At 32.2% G+C, this 27,100-nt stretch overlaps 1 protein-coding gene across 6 annotated transcripts in view; it reads right to left on the reverse strand.

The window, feature by feature from the left end:
- The window catches only part of LOC118200960 (lethal(2) giant larvae protein homolog 1-like), a 280,707-nt gene that overhangs the window by 138,389 nt on the left and 115,218 nt on the right, over nucleotides 1–27,100 (reverse strand). For all 6 annotated transcript variants that reach the window (XR_015040817.1, XR_015040816.1, XM_085815717.1 and 3 more), the window contains exon 12: nucleotides 8,612–8,830. Coding sequence is in view for 4 of the 6 variants with exons in the window: in XM_085815717.1 (XP_085671843.1) it covers nucleotides 8,612–8,830 (219 nt within the window). In the remaining 2 variants the exon portion in view is untranslated. The remainder of the gene's footprint in view (nucleotides 1–8,611; nucleotides 8,831–27,100) is intronic.

Below are 27,100 nucleotides of genomic sequence, written 5' to 3' on the forward strand. Positions count from 1 at the left end.
AATTTTTTGAACGAATTCAATTTTGTACGAAAATAGATTTTGAAAGATAAGTGAAATTATAAGGTATTTTCTCCCCTCCCTCCAGCATGCCTTCATAGTGTAACAGTAGCACACTCGGAGCATATTCAAGAAGTGCAGGTTCGAGTCTTGATGAGGGCACTGCACTTTTTTCATGTCTCCTGCTTCAAAAAAACCTAAACACTGGCGCCCGAACTAAAAGGCTGTGGGCAATAATTCGTCACCACTAGGATTTGGTAATTGGGTCTCCTAATCTCTAGTCCCCCTTTAAAAGAGCCAGTATAAAAGGTATTTTTCCCTCCTTCCAGCATGCCTTCATGGCATTACGATAGCACATTTAGTTCGTGTTCGAGAGGTTCAGGTTCGAGTCCTGGTGAGGGTATTACTCATTTTTCTTGTACTCCTGCCAACCAAATGTCCAAATATCTCTACAAAATACATCTTTATTTCAAATGCATAAGAGTAGAAAGACACATTACTTGTTACATCAATGGATTTGTAATGTAAATGTATTTCCAGTTTTGTATTTTGAATGCTTATGTTATATGAATATGAAGTATCTGAGTAACTGAAAAATGCTCTTAACTGAAAATGGCTTTCAACATTGCAATTTTAATCAATTTTAATTGTCATTTTCCTTCTGATACACACCTCTGTAGAGTTCAACAGAAGTCGATTTGCACTTTTTGGGGTTCATTTTCATTTACAGTATGTTGTACATATACATTACTCATATTTATCACTTGCAGCTTTTAACACCTGAAGGAAAAAATCGATATGAAAATCCATAAAATGATTCTTAGGGATGCTAAGATTATTATAAATAAGCATTGTCATGTCACAGTGCTTCAAAATAACCTCATTGTTTAGAGGTAGATTAAATTATCCTCAGAACTTGTCCAAAAATAAAAAGTTGCAATTCAAAATTAAGGGAGCTGCTGTTAGGATGACTTAATTATAAAGTAATTATAGGAAATGCTTTTGATCAAATGTATGACACACTGATATTCAGCAGTTATATGAAGGAAAGAAAGGTTAATCAAAATACTATGAGTTACACTTTTGTTTTTCTAACTGCAAAACCATCTTACGAGATTATTGTATTTAATATTAAAATTATTTTTATATTATTCAGAACAACAAAGGCTTTATTTTAAACAATAATTCTCTAATGCAAATCCTACTTTGCTTTCAGGTGATTTTCATTAATTTCATTAATGATGTAAATATTTGTAGAAACTATTAGTAAAAACAGTTTATTATTGATGCTTATGTATTAAATTATTACAAAGCTTCTTTTTAACTAGTTCAGTTTCTGTACTGATAAGCAATTAACTATTATAATATGAAAGAATAAAAGAAATGAATTATTGCTGATATTTGGGAAAATTTCATTAATCATATTAAAGAATCGGAATGGGATCCAAACCCAGGACGTTATCATTTGTTGATGAGAACAGATACCAATAATCGATGAGAAGATAATAGTTAATCTGTTCTAATATATATGAGAAGAAAAAATATTTAAAGATATACAGTTATTATTATTTAAATTAACGAAATTTTTACGATTTGGATCTAATTGAAATTTTTATGATTTGGATAATTTCTCCTTTCCACATTCCTCACCAGAATGTTAATGAGTGTAGCTAGTATTTAAGCTGAGGTTTTGGGTTTAAAAGATAGAGCGTGTTTCTGGCTTACGTGAGCATGTTAAGTTTAGTTCCTGCGAGCTCTGATAAGTTGTAATTATTCAGCTTTGCATTATATGGCGCTGCTGACACTTGATTCTGATACACCTAGTTACTGAGCCAGCTTAGAGCACATTAAATTTGTGTAGTCTTTGGCTACTATTTCATGTTTTCACTTGAAACTGACTATTCTATTTAATTACATCACCATGAGCTGTGGTTGAGTTTGTTAGCACAAGAAAGTGAATTTATGTTTGAAATTCCATTTAAATAAAAAGGTTTATTTAAAACTTTCACCTCACTTTGAAGTTACTTCAGGCTTAGCAATAATTTGCTTCACAGCTGTTAGGGTTTTTGAACTGCTTAATTGACTTTTACCGAGTCAAGTAAAACCCTATAATTATTCTATTTAAATATGTTTCCTAGAAAGAAAATGCTCTATTGCAGACATAAGAGATACTTATCCCCATAATTACAGATACGTATATGTTATTACCTTTATATTCTGCAGTTCTTCGTAATCTACTGTAATTTATATTCATAATTAAAAAATCTTTTAAAATGAACTTTAAACAACAATCAGAACTACATTTTAAAATTATTACTTAGAAACAGGTTTATCATAGCTTTTATATTTATGAAAAACATTTCCCACTTTACTTAGAGTCGCTGTATTCAAGTCAATAAAAACCAATGATTGGAATGATCAACCGGGTAATTCATTAACAATTTTAAACTGGGTAAATGGGCTAGCTGTTTAAGCTGGAGTGACCTATGAAAATATTAGCAAGGGGCTCATAATTTATCTTATGAAAACAAAGTATCAGAGTGTAATTAAATGTGTGGGAAAGTCACTGAACTCTGGTAGCTCAACCTGGGATCGAGTTCTGGCGAATAGGCTGGCTGCATGGTTGGTTTTTCAATATGTATAAATTAAAAATTAGCTTTTCTCCTTAAAAAAGTCCTCCACAGAGGCATCCCTCCCTATAGACAGATAGCCCTTGAGTTGATTTGCCTTAATCAATTAACCTAAACCTAAATGTAATTAAATGCTTCCCTTCTTAGAAAAACAGAATACAAAGTTATAAATAAACATGAAAATATCTTAATTTTTTTTAATTTAAATTTACAGAACAATAAGCATTACAAAATATTGCAGAATTAAAATAGCAAATAAATTTATGCAGCACGAGCTACCATACATTATTTCTTTGATATCAGTTGATCTTAGGAGAATCTAAGCCAAGAGATAATTTTTCAAAAACGTTTTTACATAAAGTTTAGGATTAATTTGTCTTAAAGTTTTTCCATTTAACAATAATGTTGCTAAGTCTAAAATAATTTGCATAGTCAAAAATCTTGTCACAAAAATATTGTTCCTTGAGTTTAAAGTTCGTTCAGATAAACAAAGTTCATTGATTAACATGTGTTTTTCATTGAATAAATAAACTGGCAGTCAAAAAGAATGATGGATTTAGAAATTAGGAGCAGATTTAACAAAAGAATCACACAAGTCCCACTACAGCTTACCACTGTGTGTAAGCATTCTAGTGGATTTACATAAGTGTATTGCAAATATAAGCCTATTTTTTCTAGAAAATTCCATATGAAAGCATGCCTTTGTCAGGCAGATATCGTATGCTTTGCCATGCTCAATTAACTCACAAAATCTCCTTATTAAGATGATTAAGTAATTCATTTCATGTTAGAAGGTACAAAACCTTTTAAAAACTAAGATACTTTTCATTAACAATTACAGCGTTAATTAGTGCTGTTCGACTGGAATTGAATTGGATTATTTGTTTATAGCAGAGTTTCCCAAGCTATTCAGCCTTACAATCTACATGTATATCTTGTTCAGGGAAAAGAAAAAGGAAATTCCTAAATGAAAATAATGTAATAATAAAATGTGAATAAAGAACTAGACATAATGGATAAAATCATTTAATAATTATAATTTAATTTACAATTTTAAGTAGGCATCTGTTATTAATAATTCAAAAAAATGTGTACTAATATTATTGAACTGTTTAATAATACATAAAAAATAGATCACTTCAAAACTTTACGAGGCCATACTTGCCAACCTACGACTCTCAAAAATCAGAACTTTTTTAGAAATCGGGAAATTTACTTTCAACGACAAAAATATATTTTTAATAATGAATTACCTTCAAATCGTTACCAATTAATATCTGAAAGTTCAGTTACTAATTCTTAAATGCAAACAGAACATTCTGCATTAATAACTTTTTGGTCCTTTGTTTCCACAGAAAAAAATTAACTTTTCATTTTCTTCAATAGAACTCGTATTGTCCTTGTGTTTTTGTGTACGAACGTGTTTGAGAACATCGGCCCTTCCACTGTGCGAAATAAAAAAAATTACAATGACAAACAGTACACATTGCAAATGCATTATATTTTCTTTAGCAAGTACAGTGCAAAGTCCGTAATCCAGACATCCATTATCCGGAATGATCTATAATCTGGACCTCAAAGCCACAAACTTATGCATGCGCGTAAAATGTTTACCCATGCACGCTTCCGATAGAAAGTAACAGAGAGGTTAATGAAAACAAAAAAATTTTGATTGACAAGTTAGTCGGTATTCTCGACACAGCAATTACAGGACTTTAACAGTGGAACTTTGTAACTGAACAAGAAATTATGTCTGTTTATAGAATTAAAGTAAAAGTATTAGCATAAAAAATGAAGCAACTTAAACAACTTACATTGAAAGAAATGTTTAATAAGGTAAACAAATAAATATTAAGCTTTTTTTTGTAAATTTTGATACCCTTTAGATCATAATTGCTCTTTATTTCATAAATTATGGTTTCATATTTTTAATTCAGGGTTGCCACTCAAACAGAAGAATGAAATTCCCTGACTTTTCCAGGTTTTCCAGGTATGTTTCGAGAAAATTCCAGTCTATCCGCGTAATGTACATTGGTTGTGCTAAGAGGTAAATTAATTATGGTATTACTTGTACTGTGTAGCAAATTCACTTAATTATTCAATAAATCCCAGAGGACATTTATTCTTAATTATTCTTGGTACACTTCGTTTGATAATTTTGTTTACTTTTCTGCTTAAAAAAACTTAATAAAATTTAAGATATATACATTAGATAACAACTGTACGTTTTATTTAATTATTATTCATGATCATCCCCAGTTTAACACGAGGCTATTCCGGTTCTTATAAATCACGACGCAATGCTAAAAGTTAGGTTAGATTTTAGGTAAATTTAATTTGTGTGAGGTGTATTCTTAAAAGGCACCTTAACACTTGAAAACACAAATGTATTATTATAATAGGAGTTGTTTTCTCCACTGAAGATTGAGATTAGAATCTGCCAAATCTGGAATAAAATAAGGCTTTTTTTGCAGACATTCTGCAGCTAAACGAAAGAAAGAAATCTATTTAATGATATTTTTTTACTAAATTGAGGTATTTTATATTTATTTCGCAGCATACATAAAGAAAAAATATGTGCATTAAATTTCGTGATGTCATCATACTGTTAGAATTAATTTCAGGATTATGCCAGAGAAAATTTCCTGAAATTTGGAAATATTATTTACTAATGATAAATAAATTTAGAGGGAAGAAGCAACATTAAATGATATGAATAACATAAAAATAAAGATAATTACTTAAAAATTTAATTAGAATAATCAACGATATTTTAGCGAATATAGTTATATTACATGGTTATCCTAGATGATTGATTACTATTTTTTTATTTTACTGCAAAATGACAAGGTATTTATAAAAAAGAAAAGAAAGAAAAAAAAAAAAAAAAAAAAGATTTTGCGGTAAAATCCTAGTATACGATACGGCCTTCGCATGATTTTGAAAATTGTCGCCAAGAACAAAATAACCCATTTACAGCTCATCATCATGTCGCCAAATCCCTCTGTACATACATGGAGATTATTCTAACCAAAGAACGTCTATGTAAAAAGCGGAGGGAAAATTTGCCAAGGGATTTGGCGACGGAATCTGGTGGCCAGAATTTCATTCTCCGCGATGTGTACAGGAAATTGAGAAACACGTGTAAAGAAGAAATGTTCTTTGACAAAAAAAGAAAACTACGAAAATCCGTTTTTAAATTATTGCGAAAAATCCAAGAAACGTTTTATCAAAGAACGTTTTTTCTTGGATTTTTCGCAATAATTTTAAAAGCGGATTTTCGTAGATTTCCCCCCCCCTCAAAATAACTAATCCATGAATTAATTTACTTGCGCCAAAAAATATTTTCTTTTCCTTTAAAGAAATTTTAAACGACATTCATTTTATGAACTCTTGATAACGTGACCTTCGAACTTCGACACCGGTTTCGAGCTTTGGCGCATGTACAGCTGTTTCCCGCTATGATGGAACGGAGCCACGTCTGTTTCAGAGAGGTTTTCCTTTTTTACAATACATATTTTTTTATTCTAACCTTCATGGTACCGTATACTAGGATTAAACCCATTTTGTTTTATACGAGAACAGGTACTTTCTTTAGTTCATGCACTGCACATGCGATTCTCGAGGATACTGGAAACCAAAAGTTGCGGGAAACTTGCTTTGCCTTTCTAAAAAGACAATCAAATTGGAGCTGCGAAAATTGGCTCTATGCCAGCTGCCCGAATGACACTCACGTGATTCGCCAAAAAAGTGATCTCTTCCGACGTCGGTGCAAAACTCGCCTTTTTTGGCGGGATCGTTGTATGAAATTCCCTGACTTTTCCAGATTTTGACTAAAACACTTAAATTCCCTGACTTTTCCCTGAATTTTTTGGTCAATTTCCGAATTCCCTGACTTTTTCCGGTTTTCCAGGTAGCGTGGCAACCCTGTTAATTGAATAATTTCTGCATGTCATCTTACCAGATTTAAATTGATGATCTATAATCCGGAAAAACGCCTAATCCGGAATCGCACGAGTCCGGATTACGGACTTTGTACTGTATTAGAAGGAAAGTCATCTGTGTACGATTTTTGAAAAGTACATGAGTATGTTACCTTTTTTACTGACATAACTAATATAAAATATTGCAATTTCTTAAACTATTTCTCGAAAGCATGAATGTTCACACAGGTTAGCGACAAGATGAACGAAAAAATAATTTCAATCTTGTTTGTGCTCATTGGGTAATATGTGCCAGATGCTCATTGGAGTGGCACTCCATGCTCATTGGAGAAATGGAACATGATGTTTTCAGACATATGCTCTCATTCACAAAGCAGAAGCGCGCCATAATTTATCACTGATAAAACTACATTGGTTTTCTATGCAGTCTAAAATTGCAGGTTCTTTCAGACACCTCAAATCACTTTTAAGTCAAGCTACATAAAATTCATGAGAAAATTTAAGAATAAGAGAAAGTCGGGAGAAATATGTTGTAAATCGGGCTGGCAGGAGAACGGTAAAAAATCGGGAGAGTTGGCAACTCTGCAAGGCCCATGTAATTTGTCTCCATTTTGGTACTATGTACACATTTTGGTAACTACCGACTTACAGTAAAGAAAAGATGAATTTTCTTTGTGTAGCTCCACTCTACTTTTCATTCTTGACATACTGATACAGTCAAAAGTCTTTAATGCGGATTCGTCAGGACTTCAGAAATTCCGGATTATTGGTTTTTGCGGATTATAGATAATCAATTTAAATCTGGTAAGATGGCATGCAGAAATTATACAATTAAAAATATGAAACTGTAATTTATGAAATACAGAGCAATTATGATCTAAAGGGTATCAAAATTTACAAAAAAAAAAAAAGCTTAATATTTATTTGTTTACTTTATTAAACATTTCTTTTAATGCGCGCATGAGTAAAGCATCAAGCATACACTACGCATAGTTGAAATTAGAAAATTGCAACCAGAAAACTATTTGATGTGTATTCATGATATTCATAATGATGAGGAATTTGATTTAAATTATATCAAAGACGGAGTACATTGAGATGAAATACTACATTTAGTAAGGAATTATAAGCTGAATAAAATAAAAACATCTGCCCCGAAGATGAGGATAGTGCTGACAGATCAACTTCCAATTCATTGCGCGCCGCGTCGTCCCTTCCCCACAGAGCAGCATGAAATTGATAAACAGATTTTGGAATGTTTAGAGAAACAAAGGATACGCTTTATCCATTTTTTGCAGTAAATCCACTTTTTGTTTGATGGACATCGAAAAATGCTTTCGCTATGTAGATCCTTTGAATTTCAGTATCCTTCGCTTTGCAGCTCCAGAATCGAAAATTCTTTTTGACATAATTGAAAGTTCAAGCTTACCTTTTATAAAATTGCTCTAACAGTCCGCAAAAAATAATATGCCGGATCCAATTACAAGATTAAGGAACAACGTAATCTGCATTAACTGAAATAGACAATTACATGATTTTAGCTTAGCTTATACCATCCGTTATACATTAAATGCACACGTGTAAACACATATGCACATGCGTAAAGGTATTATGTGCATGCAAAAATGCACTATGCGTTGACACATGCGCAGCAAGTTTGTAGCCTTGAGGTCCGGATTATGGACGTCCGGATTACAGACTTTTGACTGTATTGAACAAGACATAAAAACAACTTTCTTTCATAATATATTTTCCCTTATGACCCTTAACACACCAATTTACCATCTGTGCATGTGTGATATTTAAAAAAAAGAAATAAATAAATTCTAATAAAAAGAATGTAGTATCAACTATAGCGACTTACGATACAAAACAGAAAAGAAAAGTTTATTTTACTTACTCTGAGAAGGAAAACAACTGAGATAAAAATTTCAGAAATTAAAGCATTTAATGCCTATTTCCCTTTAGAAGAAGGAGAAAAAATATTCAATGAGTTAAATATGCTGACTATACAAAACATGTAAGCTCGTACATACGTACTTTACGGAAAGGTGGCCACTCTTCATTATCATCATCATCTTTTTCTTCTTCTCCATCGTAAGTAACAAAAACTTGCGAAGTATGAAATGAATAAATAAGTTGTAATGAAGTTAGTGTAGCTTTCCAGATTTTCACACAACCATTTTCATGACCAGTGACTAAAAGATTATTGACTGGATTATCATCAGGTATAACAGAGCCTCCTTTGATAGGCCAGTCCTGTTAGAGAAAACAAGATCATTAACAGAAATCATACTTTGCATGCCAACTTCTAAAAGCAGCCTAATTTTGCAAAAATGTTTTTAACCCTCGAACAGATCTGCTGGTGCATTTTATGCAGTACTTGATATTTTAATACCAGGTGGGGATATCAATGCCCATAAAATGCTTTATTCCCTCCATAACCCAAGCTATTTTGCCACAGAAAGTTTTTATTTTACTTGGAAAGTTAATACTTTTACTTTGTTTCCTAAAAGGTTTTAAGTTTTATAACAAGCTACTAGTATACTACATGTCAACTTTAATCACAGAATGCATTTCTACTGTGCAACTAGCATCCTATAAAGTATCTAATGCCACCTTAGAGTATCATTTACAAATTACTAGCAATAACATACATGAAGATCTTACACATAATTTGATAATTTTGAAAGGGACCAAATGCTGTATGTTTACCTCTCTGAGTGCCATGATCAGCTATATCTGGTCATGAGACTTTTTTGTCACTTGTTATATATTAGCTTAAGATATTTTGCTTTCTTACTTTCTTTAATAATGTAAATGTAATCTTAATGAATGTAAGTTAATGAAAATAGAGGCTAAAATAAGTAATTGTATAAATTTAGCTAATAAATGCTGCATAAATACAGGTTTTCATCACAGATCTAAAGACCCGTACCACTCAGAGAGTAAAGATATTTTGCTTTCTTACTTTCATTAATAATATTAATACTATCTTAATGAATGTAAGTTTATGAAAAAAAAGACTAAAATAGGTAAATATACATATTTAGCTAGTAAAGGCTCTTCAAATACAGGTCTTCATACAGATCCAAAAACACGGGCCGCTTAGAGGGTTAATGGAGATAGCTGGTCATGTTGAGCAACAAATCCTCCCTTGGCCACACAAAAATGCTGCTACAAATAATGCACTGATGAAATTAAAACTCTGGTAGGCCAAGCTGCTAAATCAAGCAAAGATCAGCTGACTGTACCATAAGCCTCAACTGTGTTAGCATCATCATCATCCATGATACAATCTGTTATATCGTCTTCCATACCAACTGTAATAACTTCTACCCTTTCACAATGCTTGCCTGATTCAGGGCCACCTTTTAAGAGGTCTTTCTTTGATCAATCCAAAATTAACAATACTTTTTGGAATGGTTTTGTGCCTGAGCATCGTTTTCGACTACTCAATATAACTGCACTGTCTTTTCCGCGATGAATCCTCTTTCAATCTTGAGACAAACGATCATTATATCAGCATATGAAAGAGATCGGGTCAGAGCTTCCAAGCAGTCCTTATTCAGCAAAAGCATAAGAGCAATAGTCTAGGTGTAATGATGTGGGGTAACATCTTTTATGAGAGAAAGTTATCCCTAGTAGTTATATATGCACAAAAGTATATTGATAAAATACTGCAACCAATTGTGTTTCTTTCACAGCATGCCACAATGATGCCTTTTTTTTACACAGAATAATTTTCAGTTCTGTACAGCTCACATGTTTCAGGAGTGTCTCTGTGCTATTTCAACTTCTCCTTATCCAGAAAGGTGACCTGATCTTTCATCAGTGGAACATGTATGAAACATACTAAGCCATCAAGTATAAGCACCAATGAATATCAAAGATCTCAAGTAAGATTTGAAGAAATACTGGCAAAATTAAAATGGTATAATAAATAGTATCATTTCTTATCTTGCTATAAAACAGATGCATCACAGGCAGCAGAGGTTTCACAGATTACTACTTGTGACATTTAAGATGCAACTACTAGTTATTAAATAGCTCTAGGACTTCAAATTGTAATAATTTTATTATCTATGTATAAGGCTCACATATGTTCAATTTCATTGGAAACAGACACTTCTCTATGGTGTACCTTATCCTCTCCCAAAATAATGTACTTTACTTTTCTAAAATAGTCAAGGAGTAGAAATTTGATACGTGAAGAAATTTGTCAACTGTTAAAAGTATTGTGAAAAAATAGGTGGCTAAATAAAATGAAAATGAAAAAAGTAATCAAAATAAGTCACTGAATTTGAGTAACATGATGAACTTTTTTATCAAAAAGGACCATGTTTTTAAATAGCATAAACCATTCAGTAAAAGTAAATTTCAAAACATAATTCAAATACTGTAATAACAAATATCCTCTAACCTCAATACTGGAATAAAAAATGTATAAATTTTTAACAGTGCATTTTTCCATGGTGTGTTCATTCATACATATTTTTTTGCACCCATGAAAATTTACATTAAAAAATTCATTACTAAAGGAAAAAAAAAAGCTAAAGACAAAAGGCATAAAAAATTACACTGCATTAATTATGTAATACATTGGCTTCCAAAAAATTAAGGAAAATATCACAAAAAATGTGATAACTCATTCAAAAATAAGCCAATTGGTATAAAAATTGAATATGTTGTCAACAGTTGAGTAAAACTGCTGTATGCAAATTAGTGGTGCTGTAATCAGAATAAGTCATCAGGATAATTTGCATGTTTAGTTCTTAAATGCATGAATTTTTATTTTTATTTTATTAGTTCAAGTCAAAAATACATTACAACTGATATCAAATAAAATACAAAAAATACAAAAAAAAAAAAAAAAAAAAAAAAAAAAAAAATCCTAACTAAGTATTCCAATTTTTTAAAGAATATTACTGTTGCCAAATGGCTACATAATGCAAAAAAATATGATAGGCAAATGTGCAATAACGATTTTATGCAATAATACATACCTTATAAACTTGTTCAACCAATTTTAAAACTTTGTATACATAAAAATAACAACAAACACAAATGATATCCACACCCTACACATCAACTTACAATAATGATCCTTACACCACACTAAAACTTTCAACATTACATTTGTTCGGTGTCTGAAAGAGTATTGCTTGGCAGCATTATTTTACGCCAAGCAGAGTTTGGCTTTAGTGTAACCCTAAAGTTATTTTCGTTTTTGCCTTATTAGTATGTATGATTTCTGACTTGATGTAAGAGCATATGGTTGCTCGCTCTTAGCTAAGTTACATAGGTAACTATAAGCACATGCGTGTGCTAGTATTAAATAATGTTGTTTTTGTTAAAATAAATTTGTTGTTGTTAATATTACAGTCCACTTACTGAAGTTAAGTATCATTAAATAAGTTCGAGCTATTTTTGGCAGGAACAACATTCATAAATGGTATGTATCTAATTGGTTACACTACGCAGTAAGCTAAAATTTGCATTTTCATTTGATTTACATGACTAAATATGAGTATGTATCCAAATGGAACAACATGCATTTAAGGGTTAAGAGCAAGCCTGCCAATTTCATTGTGAGATAAGGAATCTGGGATAGCCAATTTGTAACAATGACATCCAGGCATCATTTGTTCGAAGAACTGCGATGGAGAGCTATTGGTAGACTGGAAGAAGAACAAAGTCAGACAGAAGTGGCCAAATGGTTTAATGTGAGTCCTTCTGTGATTCATAGACTTTTTTCTAATCACAGATATGGCATCCAGAAGTTTCAGCCAAGGATGGTCAGCTGCCACCCTGAGTGCCGATGACTGATATTTGTTGTTATGCACACGAAGGCATAAAACCTCAACTCAGATCCTCCCTTGCTGCAGTCACTGGAAGGTTGGTGTCAACATCAGCTGCTCATAGAAGGCTTCACAAAGGAGGTCTGAACGCAAGGTGACCAGCCATTTGTGTGCCACTCACGTCACGTCATAACATGGAATATTTGAAATATGCACGTCAACACGTCTGTACATATTTTCGCACATAGAACCCATATGCAATCACAAAAGATAACCTGATATTAGAATATTTTAATAGTTTACTACAAAATGGCATACCTGAAATATTTTTTATTAATTTATTGCATGTTGCAATATAAGCAAAAATTATTATAGCAAAACAGAGAAGAACACTTTTTACATACTTAAATATTAAACCTCCATTTTTTGCTTTTGAATAAATATTAAAAGGTTAGTAGTCACATTTTACTTAAAAAAATAAGCACCTATAAGCAATTTTCAAGTACATTTTAAGGAAATAAACACCTGTCTAATTAGATACAGGGTACGGCAGGAAAACTTTCTCATTTGAAATGTGCACCGTCTAGCGATATTTATTCCAAGAAGGGTGGGGTGGCACTCATTGAAAAGAGCGGTATCTAAAGTTTTATGTCATGTAAGTTTAGTACCGATCATGAAGTGGATGAGAGAGGAGCACGTGTTCTCTCCATGGAGTCATACTTTTCAACGTACTGCATTTTCATCCATATAAATTGGCAAAGGTGCGAAAACTTAATCCACGCCATTTTTCTTTCACAAAAAAAATGCATGCAAAGCTGTTCTTGACAATATGCCCTATGATGCCCTTGTGTTCTTTGGCAATGAGACTCATTTTCATCTTTCCAGCTGCAGCATGCTTTAAGCAAAACATGCGTTAATGGAGTCGCTTGAATCCCCGAGAATTTCATGAGCAGCCCCTTCCATACAGAACATGTGACTATTTGGTGTGCATTGTCCAGAATAGGCATAATTGGACCATGAATTTTTGGAGAACATTTCTCTGGATGCCTTATCTCCTTACGAGGCGATTGTCAGTGGCCAGCACGCTCACCTGATTTAGCCCGTGTGATTTCGTTTTGTGGGGCTATCTAAAATCTCTAACGTCCAAAGACCCTGGCTCAAGTGAAGAACAATATTAAAGCTGCTATCGACAACATATCCATTCATATGCTGGTAAAAATTGAAAGAAATTTCAATTTTTACCAGCATAGACTGGTATAGAACTCGACTATCTCAATGCATTGACCAGAACGGAGGCCAGCTTAATATTATTTTTAAATCGTAATAAAAAAAAACTTTGAATGTCTTTCTATAACTTGGAAAAAAAATTAAACTGACATTGCTTATACTATTTGTGCTATTCATTTTTAAAATAAGGTAGTTTCCCTGCCGCACCCTGTATATACACAATTGCATAACCTTAAAAGAAAAATTAGCCTTATCTTGCAATTTAAAACATGAGAAATTCAGTATTTATTAAGAGAGAATAAACATTACTCAACCATGGAAAACAATTACAATTTTTTTAAATTTTTAATAACAGTTCAATTTACAAAACTAGATTACAATGAGAGAAAAAAAAATTTGCAAAACTATATTACTAGATTTAATGATGAAATTTCAGTTCAAAATAGAGAACATAAATATTAATAAGCCATATTTTTTATATTCACAAAAAATAATTTACAGCATAAAAAAAGAAAAAAAATATGCTTATTAATGAGTAATATTTTTCTTTTTGACTTTTTTGTCTGAATCCAGTTCTCTAAACAGGGTTTGTTCTTCTCAAATAGTTTTTAACATTTCATTAGATTTATTTAAAAGATTCAAGTCTTTTACAACTTTAACCTTTTCAGCAAGTTCATTTGCTTTATTTTCAAGCACTTCTCTTTCTAACAGAGTTTTTTTTTTTTTTTTGTTCCTTTAAGAGAAATAAGTTGATCTGTTGATTCTGCTTTTTTTTTAATCTTGATTTTTTTTCTTCTGCCCTTCAAAATATAACCAATACTTTGAATGAGCTGATGAAGTTACCACTCTCATCTCTTTCGTAACTGATACATAGCGAATCTCATCAGCAGCATGTTTCCCATAATCACTAACTATATACTGGGAAATGTATGAATTTTTCCCCAGATTTTTCTGTTTCTATATTTTTATTGATACTAAATCCTCATTCAACAGAGGCTTGCCCATACGAAATAATAAATATCATTTTAAATGTTTCCCATAACTTAAAGAATTTTTTGTTAATGAATGTGTGCAAAAAAGTATCTAATCTCTTTTTTCTTTTCTTTTCTTTTTTTTCCCCCCAAAATCATAGGTTTTAAATTCTGTAACATATGGCTCGATAACAATTTCTATGAAATCGAAATATTCCAAAAGAACGTTACCGCATTCTTCGGCTGCAATGTGATCTTTCTGGAACAAAATGCATCAATATACTTTATATTTTCTCATAGGCTTTTGTGCTGTTTTGCGCCATATACTTTAGATTCATAGAAACAGCATTTAGAATTAGTAAATAATTAACTGGGCATTACTACATCAGCTTTCAAGTAGCTTTAAAATAAAAGTTTATGAGTCATGTTTAAGAAAAAGATAATCTTTATCCATTATTTCTTTTTTAGCATATAGTTCTTGCAAGAGCTTATCGGCCCTAAATCCTAAACTAATTTTGCTTATTTCATTAACATTACCTTACTCAGAAAAATCAAAGTTACATAAATATTTCAGTGATGAACTGATTTTTAGTTTGTACTCTTCTTTTATAATTTTTAAATGATGCAAAAGTTGCTTTTGTGTAAAAATTTGTGTAAATCAAAAGCAAAAAAAAAGGAACAAATGTTTTATCACTTTGGTACAATTTCAAAAAGGGTTCGACCAATTCAGCCACACAAATGGAAAAAAAAAAAGGGGGGGAATTTTTATAGCCATTAAGTTGTCTTTAATTGCTTCTCTTATTATTTCATATGATTTGAAGGTTATTTTTGCATATTTTCCATTCTCAATTAGCTTGACATAACATTTTATATTTTTCTAAATTTCAAACGCATGCAAACATACTGGTACATTCTCTAGCCACCAATGGTTACTAAATTTCAGTGGTAAAGTTTTATGCACACAGCATGTGTCACATGCTGTTAAAAAAATCTTCTCGATGTGATGGAGAATCTTTGAATAGATGGTACAGTTCTCTTAAAATAGGCCCACCAGCGGCCGAGTGATAAAGACGCTGAACACTGGTAGTTCAGTCCAAGGTTCGAATCCCGCGAACAGGCTGGCTGCATGGGCGTTTTCATGGTTTCCCCCATGTGTAACGTGTATATGAGACAGTTTCTCTTAGAAAGTCCTCCACAAAGGCACCCTCCTTTTAAGCAGATAGCCCTCGCGTGCTTTGCCATAATAAAATAATCCAATCCAAATTCAATCTCTTAAAATAGAAGGTATATACCAACTTGTAAAAGTTGCTCCTTTACAGAAAGCATTGTTCAAAATATGCAAGCTGTTAACTACCCAATTTACGGCTGGCCCAACCATACTTATTTGTAGCAGCTTTTTTATATCTAGTTTTTTTTACTGCCATTTGAAAATTTGCAAAAATATTAGCAGCTGCTGCTTGTCCCATGAAAACAGATGTTAAAAATCGAGTTACAACTTTATTTTGATCAGACTGCCAACATCTAATATGCAAATCTTGCTTTTTTTATTTGTTTTATTCAAAATCTCATCAAATAACAAGATAAAGTGGAATAGCTTCTTAAATTCATTATACACGAGACTCTGAAAATATGGTTTTAAACCAAAACGGCAGAAATAAGAAAGTTTTCTCTCACTACAAAAACAGTGTCTTGCTCTAACACTGACAGAGAACATACTTAGAAGAAGTTTGCCTATGTCACTGCTAGATCTATAAGAGTATTGTAATCTAGATATCTTTAATTTGTCACCACTTTCAAACACCAAAATATTTCAGCTTCCAAAATCTATCTTGGATTTCTTTGAAGCTCCTACAGCATCATCTAAAGTATCTGAATTTCAGGAAAAACAAATAACACTGGGAGAACTGGAGGTGCAACACTAACAGGAGGATACTGTTATTCTACCAATAGCTGTATTTTTCTCTCTTCAGAATTTTTTTTTTTTTTTTCGTGTTTAGCACCTAAAAATAAATAGAATTTAATGTACATTTATTTTTTTTTCCACTTGTATTTAAATAATTCAACTTAAATCAAAATTCAAAACATATTCATTATATAATGGTTGTCCCTTAACATATATACAAAGTCTGCCTATTAATTTTCAAGACTGACATAACTGTAGGAGAAGGAAAAGTCGGAAGATGGTGCTAATGATTGCATATTGAAGAGCGTTTTCTTGCGCATGTGCAGTGCAATCAGCGCCATTTTGAAGTAAGTGGTTCTCGTGTAAAAGTACATTAAAGTGTAGCTCTTAAATTCCTTTTGTCAAAGTAAAAATGGAACAAAGAATTAACATTAAATTTTGCTTCAAATTGGCATACCTGCCAACCTCTAAAGATAAAAATTCAGAAGATTTCTCCCCCAAATTCAAAAGATTTCTCCAAAATTCAGAAGAACACGAAGAATTAATATCATGCTTTGATATTAAAAAATTAACAATTTATACAAATAGAAAAAAAAAATTGTACTTACATTAGTAAATCTCAATTAAGTAGTAACTAAAAAATTTATTAGGAAACATAAAACAAGAACTTAATGTTACACAAAAAAAATTATTGCAATGAATTTAGAGTGCATTTTTTGGCTTTAGCCAAAAATTCTTTGGAAAATTTCCTGTCATAACAATTAGTTTCCTCATAACATTTAGCAATTAAAATGTTTTCTACAGTTTTTGGTGAAATTGAAGAACGAAACATAGTTTTGTTTTTCTTCACAACACTGAAGACTCTCTCGCACTCAGCATTACTTTGTGGAATTACGAGAATAGCACATAAAACTCTTGCTAGTCTATCATATTTTGGTGTTCCATCAGCTCTTTATTCTTTTTAAGGTACCAACGAGGACATCAAGTCTATCTTCTCCAGAACTGGCAAAGTCTTCAAACTGTGCAGCAGAAAATTGGTTCTGTAGTTCATCTAAACCATCATTATGGCATTCATTTTTTTTAATTGTTAACAAAAATGGAAATTTATCAATAAAAAATCGAATCTTTTCAAAAGATGAATTTTCAATTTGTTTCAAATTTGCCACTTCAGCATTTAAAAGAACTTCATTTTGCAAAGGAAACTTCCTTACAATGTAATCACAGGCTGAGGAAAAGTACTTTCTAACACATTGAAAAAATTCTTTTTTCTCATGATCTTTCAAAGAATTTACAAGTTCCCTGGTTTGATTTCCAATTATAAGATCATTGTCAACTCATTAATTACCAAGGAGGCAATATTTTCCCCCGTAGCGTCTCCATTTAACAATGGAAGACACAAAAGATGAGCTTTCATTTCATTAGAAACATCACAGAAATATGCGACAATGATGGGGTAAAGCTTCCAATCGCTGTCGTTGCTGCCATCGATTGACACCGAAAATGCTGAATTCTGGAGTGCAGCTATCGTTTTACTTTGTGCATTGCAAGCAATTTCGTTCACAATAGAAGATGTTTTCGTGCGAGCACAAGCATATTTCTGAGCAATCTTGGAGTCAGGAAACATCCATCTGAAAAGTTGACCGGCAGCGCTTAGCGGCACGTTGTGTTCGATGAGGAATGCAGTAAACAAACACTCTGCCAAAATGACATCGGTATCCGAATTCGTAGCCGAATTTGAAAAAAACAAATCATCCACTTTCTTTGACGTTGTCGAAGCCGAAGCATTAACTTCATGCTTTTTAGACTTAACGTGCTTCACGTCACTTCTTCCGCCATGACTTATTATGAAGTCACACACGCACACGTTGCAAAATGCATAGTTATTTCCTTTGAAAGATTCTTTAATTGTTGGAAATTCGGCTTTGTAGGCAGGCCGAAAATATTGAGAATATGGGTTTTTTTTAACTCATTTGAAATGAGTGACATTTCGTAACAACGACGTATTAAGAAAATTCGTAGCACGTGCAAACAAGAAAAAAACAGAATGCGACAATCCACGCTCGCTGAGTAATTCCCTTGCTGCTGAAGCGAACGCGAAAAAAATAATCTGGCGCCCGCAAAGAAAAGAGTGGGAGAAACGCATTGGATCACGCAAAGAAAAGAGTGGGGAAACGCAAGTTCAGCGCATTGGATTCGCTGGTTAAGCGGCGAGTTGGGAGAAACCGCAGGTTTTTGGATTCGAAGTAGTCGGTAGTTGGCGGTAAAACACGATGCAATTGGCGAAAATCTCTGAATTGGCGAAAAATTCTAAAATTTCGACAAAAATCACTGAAAACACTTGAAAAAGAAAAAAATCGTAAAAAATGGATTACGATCGTAAAATCGTAAAGACAAACGCATTTTCGTAAAAATTACGAAAAATTCGTAAAAGTTGGCAGGTACGAATTGGGCATGACAGCTGCAGAAACCTACGAAATGTTAAAACAAGTTTACGGTGAGGAAGCATTATCTTGCTCAAGAACTTTTGAATGGTTTAAACGCTTTAGTCCCGAAAGCGTTGATGATGATCCACACACAGGCCGGCCAGCCTCAGTCAGTATGCACGACGGAAGCAATTGAAAAAGTTCACGATATGGTGAAATGTGATCGTTAATTGACTATTCGAGTACTCGCCAATGAATTCAACACGGACAAAGAGACTGTTTGGCGAATTTTGACACAAGACCTAGGCAAACGCAAAATTTGTTCCAGATTCGTTCCTCACCATTTAAGCGATGAACAAAAGCAATTGAGACTGAATGCATGTGACGAACTTATCGACAACGCTGATGCTGCCCCTGCATTCCTGGATAGGATAGTCATGGGAGACAAGTCTTGGTGTTATCAATATGACCCTGAAAAGAAGCGTCAAAGCTCCAAATGGTGCTCTCCAAGTTTACCAAGGCAGAGAAAATTTCGATTTGAATAGTCCAAAATCAAGGTCATGTTAATCGCTTTCTTTGATTGCTATGGACTCATTCATTATGAATTTCTTCCTCCTAACATGACTATCAATGGACAGTTCTACACAGAAGTTCTTAACCGACTTCGAAAACGAATTCGTAGAATGAGGCCTCATTTTCAATAAAATGGGAGTTGGCTGCTGCTACATGACAATGCCCGCCCATACATTGCATTGCCTGTGAGGCGATAGCCCAGCATGGTGTCATTGAAATGCAGCATCCACCATACTCTCCAAACCTAGCAACCACAGACTTTTTCCTGTTTCCTACGCTGAAAGGAACAAGATTTCAGGATGTCAAAGCCATCAAGAAAACTGTAACGTCACTATTAAAGAGCATTCCAAAAGAGGACTTTAAAACTTCTTTCCGAAATTTGTACAGCCGAGCACAGACATGCATTACGGATGATGGGGATTACTTTGAATCATATTAAATGGCTATGTGTTTAACCTTTTTTTCTTCTGAGTTATTTCATGAGCCCTGGAAATTAATAGCCGGACAACTTAAATCAAAATTCAGAACATTTTCATTATATAATGGTTTTCCTTTAACATATATAGGAAAGTAATTTACGTAAAAATAAGTAAAAAGAGGAACATTTCTGAAATCAGAAGACGGGAACTTGCTTCATGCAGTCATCCTTTAATAGTAAAAGCTTAACTAACCGGGATATTCGGAAATTGCCGAACATCTGAAAACTCCAAATATTCGAACATAACTGGAAAAACAAGGAGTAGCTTGTAGCCATTTTTTAGATTTTTTGGCTAAATAATGCTTTTGATATTTCGATAAGTGCATCATATAAAAATAGCCCATTGGAACTGAAAAATATTCTGCTTAGCACAGTAAAACTCTTTTTAAGTGCTCATAAAACAAATCTCAGACTGAATATCAAATTAATTATCTTTGCAAAATATTGCAAACGTTATTGCGCAATACACACACCTTAATACTTCCGCACGTTATATTAAGCAATTGGAATCAGCAGCTGCCAGTATTCGGAGAATAAATAATTAAATAAAGGAGAAAAAGTCTCTTTTGTTAAAGAGACTTACCAATCTGGAGTGTTTTTCACTGCAAACTGTAATGGTTTCAATATTCAAGATTTTTAAAAGAAAGGGGAGGATCCGGAATCTTAGGACACTCCACTTCCGTACTACAGTGGCAATGAATTGGCAAAAAAATTGAAAATGGAAACCCCAAATTCCCAACTTTGAAGATACGCGTGAAATACACAAATAATACAAAGGATGGATATATATGAATAGTATGAAAAAAAACTTTTAGAAAGCAGAAAATGATTATTTAAATAAATAAATCAGCAGTCCACGGAAGACTTTAATTTCACACATTTGAATCAATAATAACTAAATAGAAAGAAAAACATAAGTAAACTTTTTTTTTGGTTGATTTTAGTTTTACACCAGGAACACATGGCCTCACAATTAAATTCACTTTATTTAAGCCATTCTGAATATTATTCCTTAGAAAGCCAATCTGTGTTAAAACACACTTACTCATTTTTGAAGTTTATCTATACTTCAGTAGTTACTACAAATATGTTATTATAAATATTCATACATATGCTCATAATATAAGCATAACGATTATAATAAAGGCAAATATGAACTGACCATGTGGAATGAGAATGCAAATTATTAATATCTTGATACAAATTCAAACATCTGTAGTCTTGGGTGGGAGGAAAAGAATACAGAATGTACCGGAATTTTCGACCCCTTTCGTAATTCCTTGACCAATACGAAGAAGATGTGGACCTGCCTATCAAAGACTGCCTGTGCATCAAAGGTTACATTAATGCAGAGAAAGGGGTGAACAGCTATTTACAGGTGTATGATTCACCATCTAACATTCCATATAAGGAAGAAAAGTTGTTTATTTAGTTTAGGCTTTGATACGGGGGGATGTGCGTTCATTAAAAAAAAAAAAGCATTTAAAAAAAAAAATAAGCATGGGAAAAAAAAATAAGTGCTTTAGAGAAAAAGTAAGCACCTATAAGGGCCTTTATATTTTATTTTCAAATATAAGGACTTATAAGCACTTGTAAGGACCGCTACACACCCTATATTAATACAGTATTATGATGATGATTCATGAATTCACAGAATGCCGATTGCAAAGGAAATGATACTCACGTAGTTATTTTTCCATCAAAACTCATTGTTATTATATGAAAACAATTACCCCTTTTAGAGACAAATATCCCTTTTTGAAAGAAGAACAATCAAAGATGATACACTACTCACTAGTTAAAAGTATATTCAAAATGAAAACACTGAGAAAATTCTTCAATAAAAACAGCAAAATGTGCAAAGAGCTGCCAGACTGGATAAATCATTACTATCAATGCAATTTAATGTCCATCAAGTGGCTGGGTGAAAAAGAGTGGTGAACAATAGCAGTTCCATATGGCAAATAACTGGCTACATTTAGTTTTTATGGTTTTCCTAAGTGTAACCCAAATGCAAATCACCTTTCTCTTAGAAAGCCCTGTATAATACATTTAGTATAAAACATGAACAGAAAGGTTTATTGACAGAAGATTTGTAAACTTTCACCTAATGTAATATTTCGATAGATATTTAGTGTTAATCTATTTTATTACTTGGTTGATAAGTCTAAAAACTATGCTAAAAATTACTTATAACTAGAAACTATTCTTACAAAAAATAATAATAATAATAATAATAATAATAATTAAATAAAATTTTTTTACAAAAATCTAAAAGGTTTCATATTTTAAATTACGTCCAAAGGGGCGTTTTTTAATGTTTTGTGTGTTACCTTTATTTATTAAATATCATGTTCTTTGCACTTAAACCATAAAATTCATTTTAACAGCAATGTAGCAAAATAATTTTGAAATGAATATATCTTTAGAATTTCTGATACACAGTTCTGCGTGCTGGAGATAAAAAGGTTTTCTTTCCCCCGTAGAGTGTTGCCATTGCTCGCTTTTAAATCATTGAGTTTGTTAATAAAAATTAAGTCATTCAAAATTGGATCGCTCTAGGTATTGCTGTTTTATCACAATGCGAGAAGCATACACATTTATACAGATTCTTCATTATTTAATTTCTTCAAATATAATAAAGAGTGATAGTATTTGGTGGCAACGATTTGAAAAGTGATACAGCCTTTTAAAGTTTTTAATGTAAAATCACAAAACGAAAACAATAGTCCTTCAGGGACAAAGCCCCTTTGGACTAAAAAGAAGATTGCAGTTTTCCATTTCTATACCTTTTCTAAAGCATTATGGAACTGTGAAAAATCAGAATTGCAGGATCACAAATGATAAAGGATTATAAAAAGAATATAGGCATATTTAGTCTCTAAAGCAATTCTGTCATTTCTTACATAATGAAAATGAAAAGAATGTAAAAGTTATACTCAAAATTAGAACATTGTATTCAAGCAGAAAAATAAGATGTACAGAAGAATCTTTATGCAAGTGTACTTTAAACCCTAAATTTCAGAAATTCAAATATCAGTTCCTGCATCTCTTTTAAAAATCACATATCCATTAAAGCAACCCCATACAAGGAAAATTCATAAAAGAAGGAAAAGCAATTTTCTAACAGGCAGATATAAACTCTAAATAACACTAATAATTTCTGCCACATATTGAGAAATTTTCCAATAATAAAAGAATAAAGTCCAAACATCATATTAGTCAGACAATGGCCATACACAGCAGATGAGAAGTCTCACTGCATCTAAAATATTTCACTTAATTTTCATAAATAAAACTTACTTTGTATAGGGGATTATATTAATAGTGTACTTTGTAACATTTTGAAACTTAAAAAACTACATTCTTAAAGTAACAAGATATAACATTTAAGACATATAACATGCTGAACAAATGCTAATTTAGAATTCAAACAACAAAAATCAGCATTTTTTTTTTCAAAGGACTAGTTTTGATAATTTTACCGAACCAACATCCTCAGCTGCAAAAGCATTATGAACGAGATAGGATATAATGATTAGATAAGATAAGAAAGCCTGGATAGGAGACAAACTACTGACTCCATATGTTGATGAAAGCAGAACTAAAACATAATTTCTTTAAAGGTTGAAGGAAAAGATGGATTGGAATTAGGGGTCGTAAACTAGAATATAAAGATTTTTTTTTTAAATGTGAAATGCCTCTAGAAAATCCATTTCACCAATGAAAGATGTTTTTTGAATAATTTTGGCAGCAGAAAATTAAAAGTGTGATTTTCGGACCAACAATGTTGGGCAGCAGAAGACTTCGGTGTTTTCCTTTTTTCTAACATATGCTTCATGTTCCTTGATGCGAAATTTTAAGGCTCTCTTAGTTTGCCCAATGTAAATTAAACCACACGGCAAGGAATCCTGTAAATATCCCAGAAATTCATATCTGGAATGGGGTCCTTGAGTATGGAATTCGGAATTTTATTGATGGGAGAATAAACGACCCGAAAGTTAAATTTCTGCAAAATACGTGCAACTTCATAGCCAATTGATGGAAAGAAAGGAATGAAAACAGAATTTTTATAATCTCCTAAAACAAGAGTGTGCCTTTTGGTTTAATATTCTTCTTCTCTTCAAGAGTGTGTTGAGATGAGAATTTTTTAACCGCTTGATTAATAATGTTGGCAGAAAAGCCCCTGTCAATAACTATTGCTTTTAAATAATTCAGTTCTTCATCAAGGAATAGTTTGGAGGAGCAAACTTGAAGAGCACGGAAAACATAGAAATAAAATGAAGCTAACTCTTGTTTAGTCGGATAACATGATTTGAAGTGTGGTGGAAGGCAAACCGATGAAGGTTTACAGTAAACCGTAGTACTGAAGTTGGATGTGTTTACAGAATGTCGAGAAACCGAAGAGAATTGCAAGTCTCAAGTTCAAAAGTGAACTGAAAAAGCAGGATCAATGGAATTCATTGTTGAAAGAACTTTATTTAAATCATTTTTATTACCTTCATCAAGCAGGGTAAAAGTATCGTCTACGTAGCAGAACCATACAGGGAAGTTTAAAGTTTCAAACAATTTTGATTCATAATAATGCATGTATATATCAGCCAGGATGGGACTGAGGGGGCTTCCCATGGCTAATCCCTCAGTTTGTTTGTAATTTTTATTTTGGAAATCAAAATGCATTTGTTTCAAACAGAGTTGTGTGAGAGAAATTAGCTCTTCAATTTCAATGCAAGAGAAATGAAATTCGCGAAGTCTAGTTTCTAAACATCTTAATGCACACTCCACAGGAACATTGCTGAATAATGATTTTACATCAAAAGAAACCCTGAGTACATTTCTAGGAGAAATGTTTTTAACCTTTTTTGCAAACTCTATTGAATTTTTTATAGTGTAAATGTTATTGTCTAATAGAGTTGAAAATCTTGAAACTAAATATTTAGCTAACGGATGCAAGGCAGTACCTAAATGTGATACAATAGGGCGGAAAGGAATATCACTTTTATGAATTTTGGGAAGAGCATAGCATATAATTTGGCACAATTTGCAACAGATGGGATAAGTGAATGTTTTAAGTTGCTTGAAAGGATTTGTGAAGATTTGATCGCAATTTTTATTTGTGACAGGTCCGAAAGTGAAGATCTTTAGGGATCGGATTATATGGTCCTGCATTTAAGAGTTTAGTGAGACCATCGATGTAAGTGTTCTTATCCATGACAACTATCTGCCCACCTTTGTCGGCCTTTGAAATGATAATATTCGGGTTAGAATGAATTTCGAGCATTGTACCTCTTTCTCTTGTGGTTAGATTTGGTTTCAAAGGTTTATTATTGAATTTCAGATTATGAGCGAGAAGATGCCTAATCATTTCTTTCTATGAATCTGAAACTTTACTCAAATTAAAAGCTTTTTCGATAGGAGCCAAAACGATGTATTTAAACTAAATACATTTGAAAACCTACATAATTCCTTTTTCATCATAATGAGCAATTAATTATGCATAAATGTTCTTTATTTCTTATTTACACAGTACTACGGCAGACGAACAATACCTCCCATTCAACAGAAGAGAAGTAAGGAAAAACAAAGCTATGTTTTTTACCTAAAAGTATATAAATATTCTCGAATACTGAAAGTAGAAGAAGAAGCCCCAAAATTAAAGTTATAGAAGTTGCTAGGTTTAGAAAATGTAAAGATAAAAGAATAACCAATTCATATTCTTGGATAATTTCAGAAAAAAAAAGAAAAATTATTAAGATTTACGAACTTTTAAGAGATGGTATTGGAGGATTTATTATACAAGTATTGTTTTAGTACATATGACAAATTTTCTTAGTAGCTTGTTCTATGTCCTTATCCTAATGTAAAATTTACCTTCTTTACCATAAAACACTCTTCCATATCAATTTGATTCATTCTCCCTGCTAAATGTTAATTTTCTACTTTATCACAATAATCCTTTCTTAATATGTAAAAACATTCTCATTTCTATTTTATTGATATATGACCAGCATCGCAGCAACAGATACAACCATACCAGGTAACAGAATATAGAGGTGCAAATTTTAAAAATTTTAGGGAGGCACTGGATGGCAGAACCAGTAAAATATCTAGCACTGACTCTTTCCCATGACTATACTACAAATAATAATAATGGTTGTAAGAAATTTGCACATATTAAAACAAAAAAAAAATTTTTCACCATTTTCTCATCTTTGCACTTTAATTACAATTTGATCTCATCAAAATTATAATATTTCAGTTATAAGTTTACAAAGTAAAATAATTTTTTGTGAAAATTTTCTTAAGAAATTATTTCTTGAATTTTAAGAAGAATAGTAGTTTGCAATTTAGGCAATTTAAAAACACTCTGCACAGAATTTCAAATGATAAACAAAAGTTACCTTTTTTGCTTAAGAAATATTTTCTTTTTTTTAAATGCATTTCATAATCATTTCCTCTCTTTGACTAAGTACAGTCAAAAGTCGTTAATCCGGACTCGTCGGGACTTCGGCGATTCCGGATTATCGATTTTTCCGGATTATAGATCATCAGTTTAAATCTCGTAAGATGGCATGCAGAAATTCTAAAATTAAAAATATGAAACCGTAATTTATGAAATAAAGAACAATTATGATCTAAAGGGTATCAAAATTTGCAAAAAGAAAAAGCTTAATATTTATTTGTTTACTTGATTAAACATTTCTTTCAATGTAAGTTGTTTAAGTTCTGCTTCGTTTCATGTGATAATACTTTCTCTTTAATTCTATTAAACAGACATAATTTCTTGTTCAGTTACAAAGTTCCGCCGTTCAAGTCCTATAATTGCTGTGTCAAGAACACCGACTAATTTGTCAATCGAAATTTTTTTGTTTTCAATAACCTCTGTCACTTTTCTTCGCTATCGGAAGCGAATTATAATGACGAGGAACTTGTTTTAAATCATATCAAAGACGAAGCATATCGAGATGAAATACTACATTTGGTAAGGAATTATAAGCCAAATAAAATAAAAACATCTGCGCTGAAGATAAGGATAGTGCTGACAAATCAACTTCCAATTCATTACGCGCCCGCAGCCGAGCAGCGTGAAATTGATAAACAGATTTCGGATTTCAAAACATACTTTCGCTTTAGATCCTTTACATATTAACAA

This window comes from Stegodyphus dumicola, chromosome 4 (assembly GCF_044657685.1).
Source record: "Stegodyphus dumicola isolate Sdum_Otavi_A_Nest chromosome 4, ASM4465768v1".
Taxonomy (NCBI): domain Eukaryota; kingdom Metazoa; phylum Arthropoda; class Arachnida; order Araneae; family Eresidae; genus Stegodyphus; species Stegodyphus dumicola.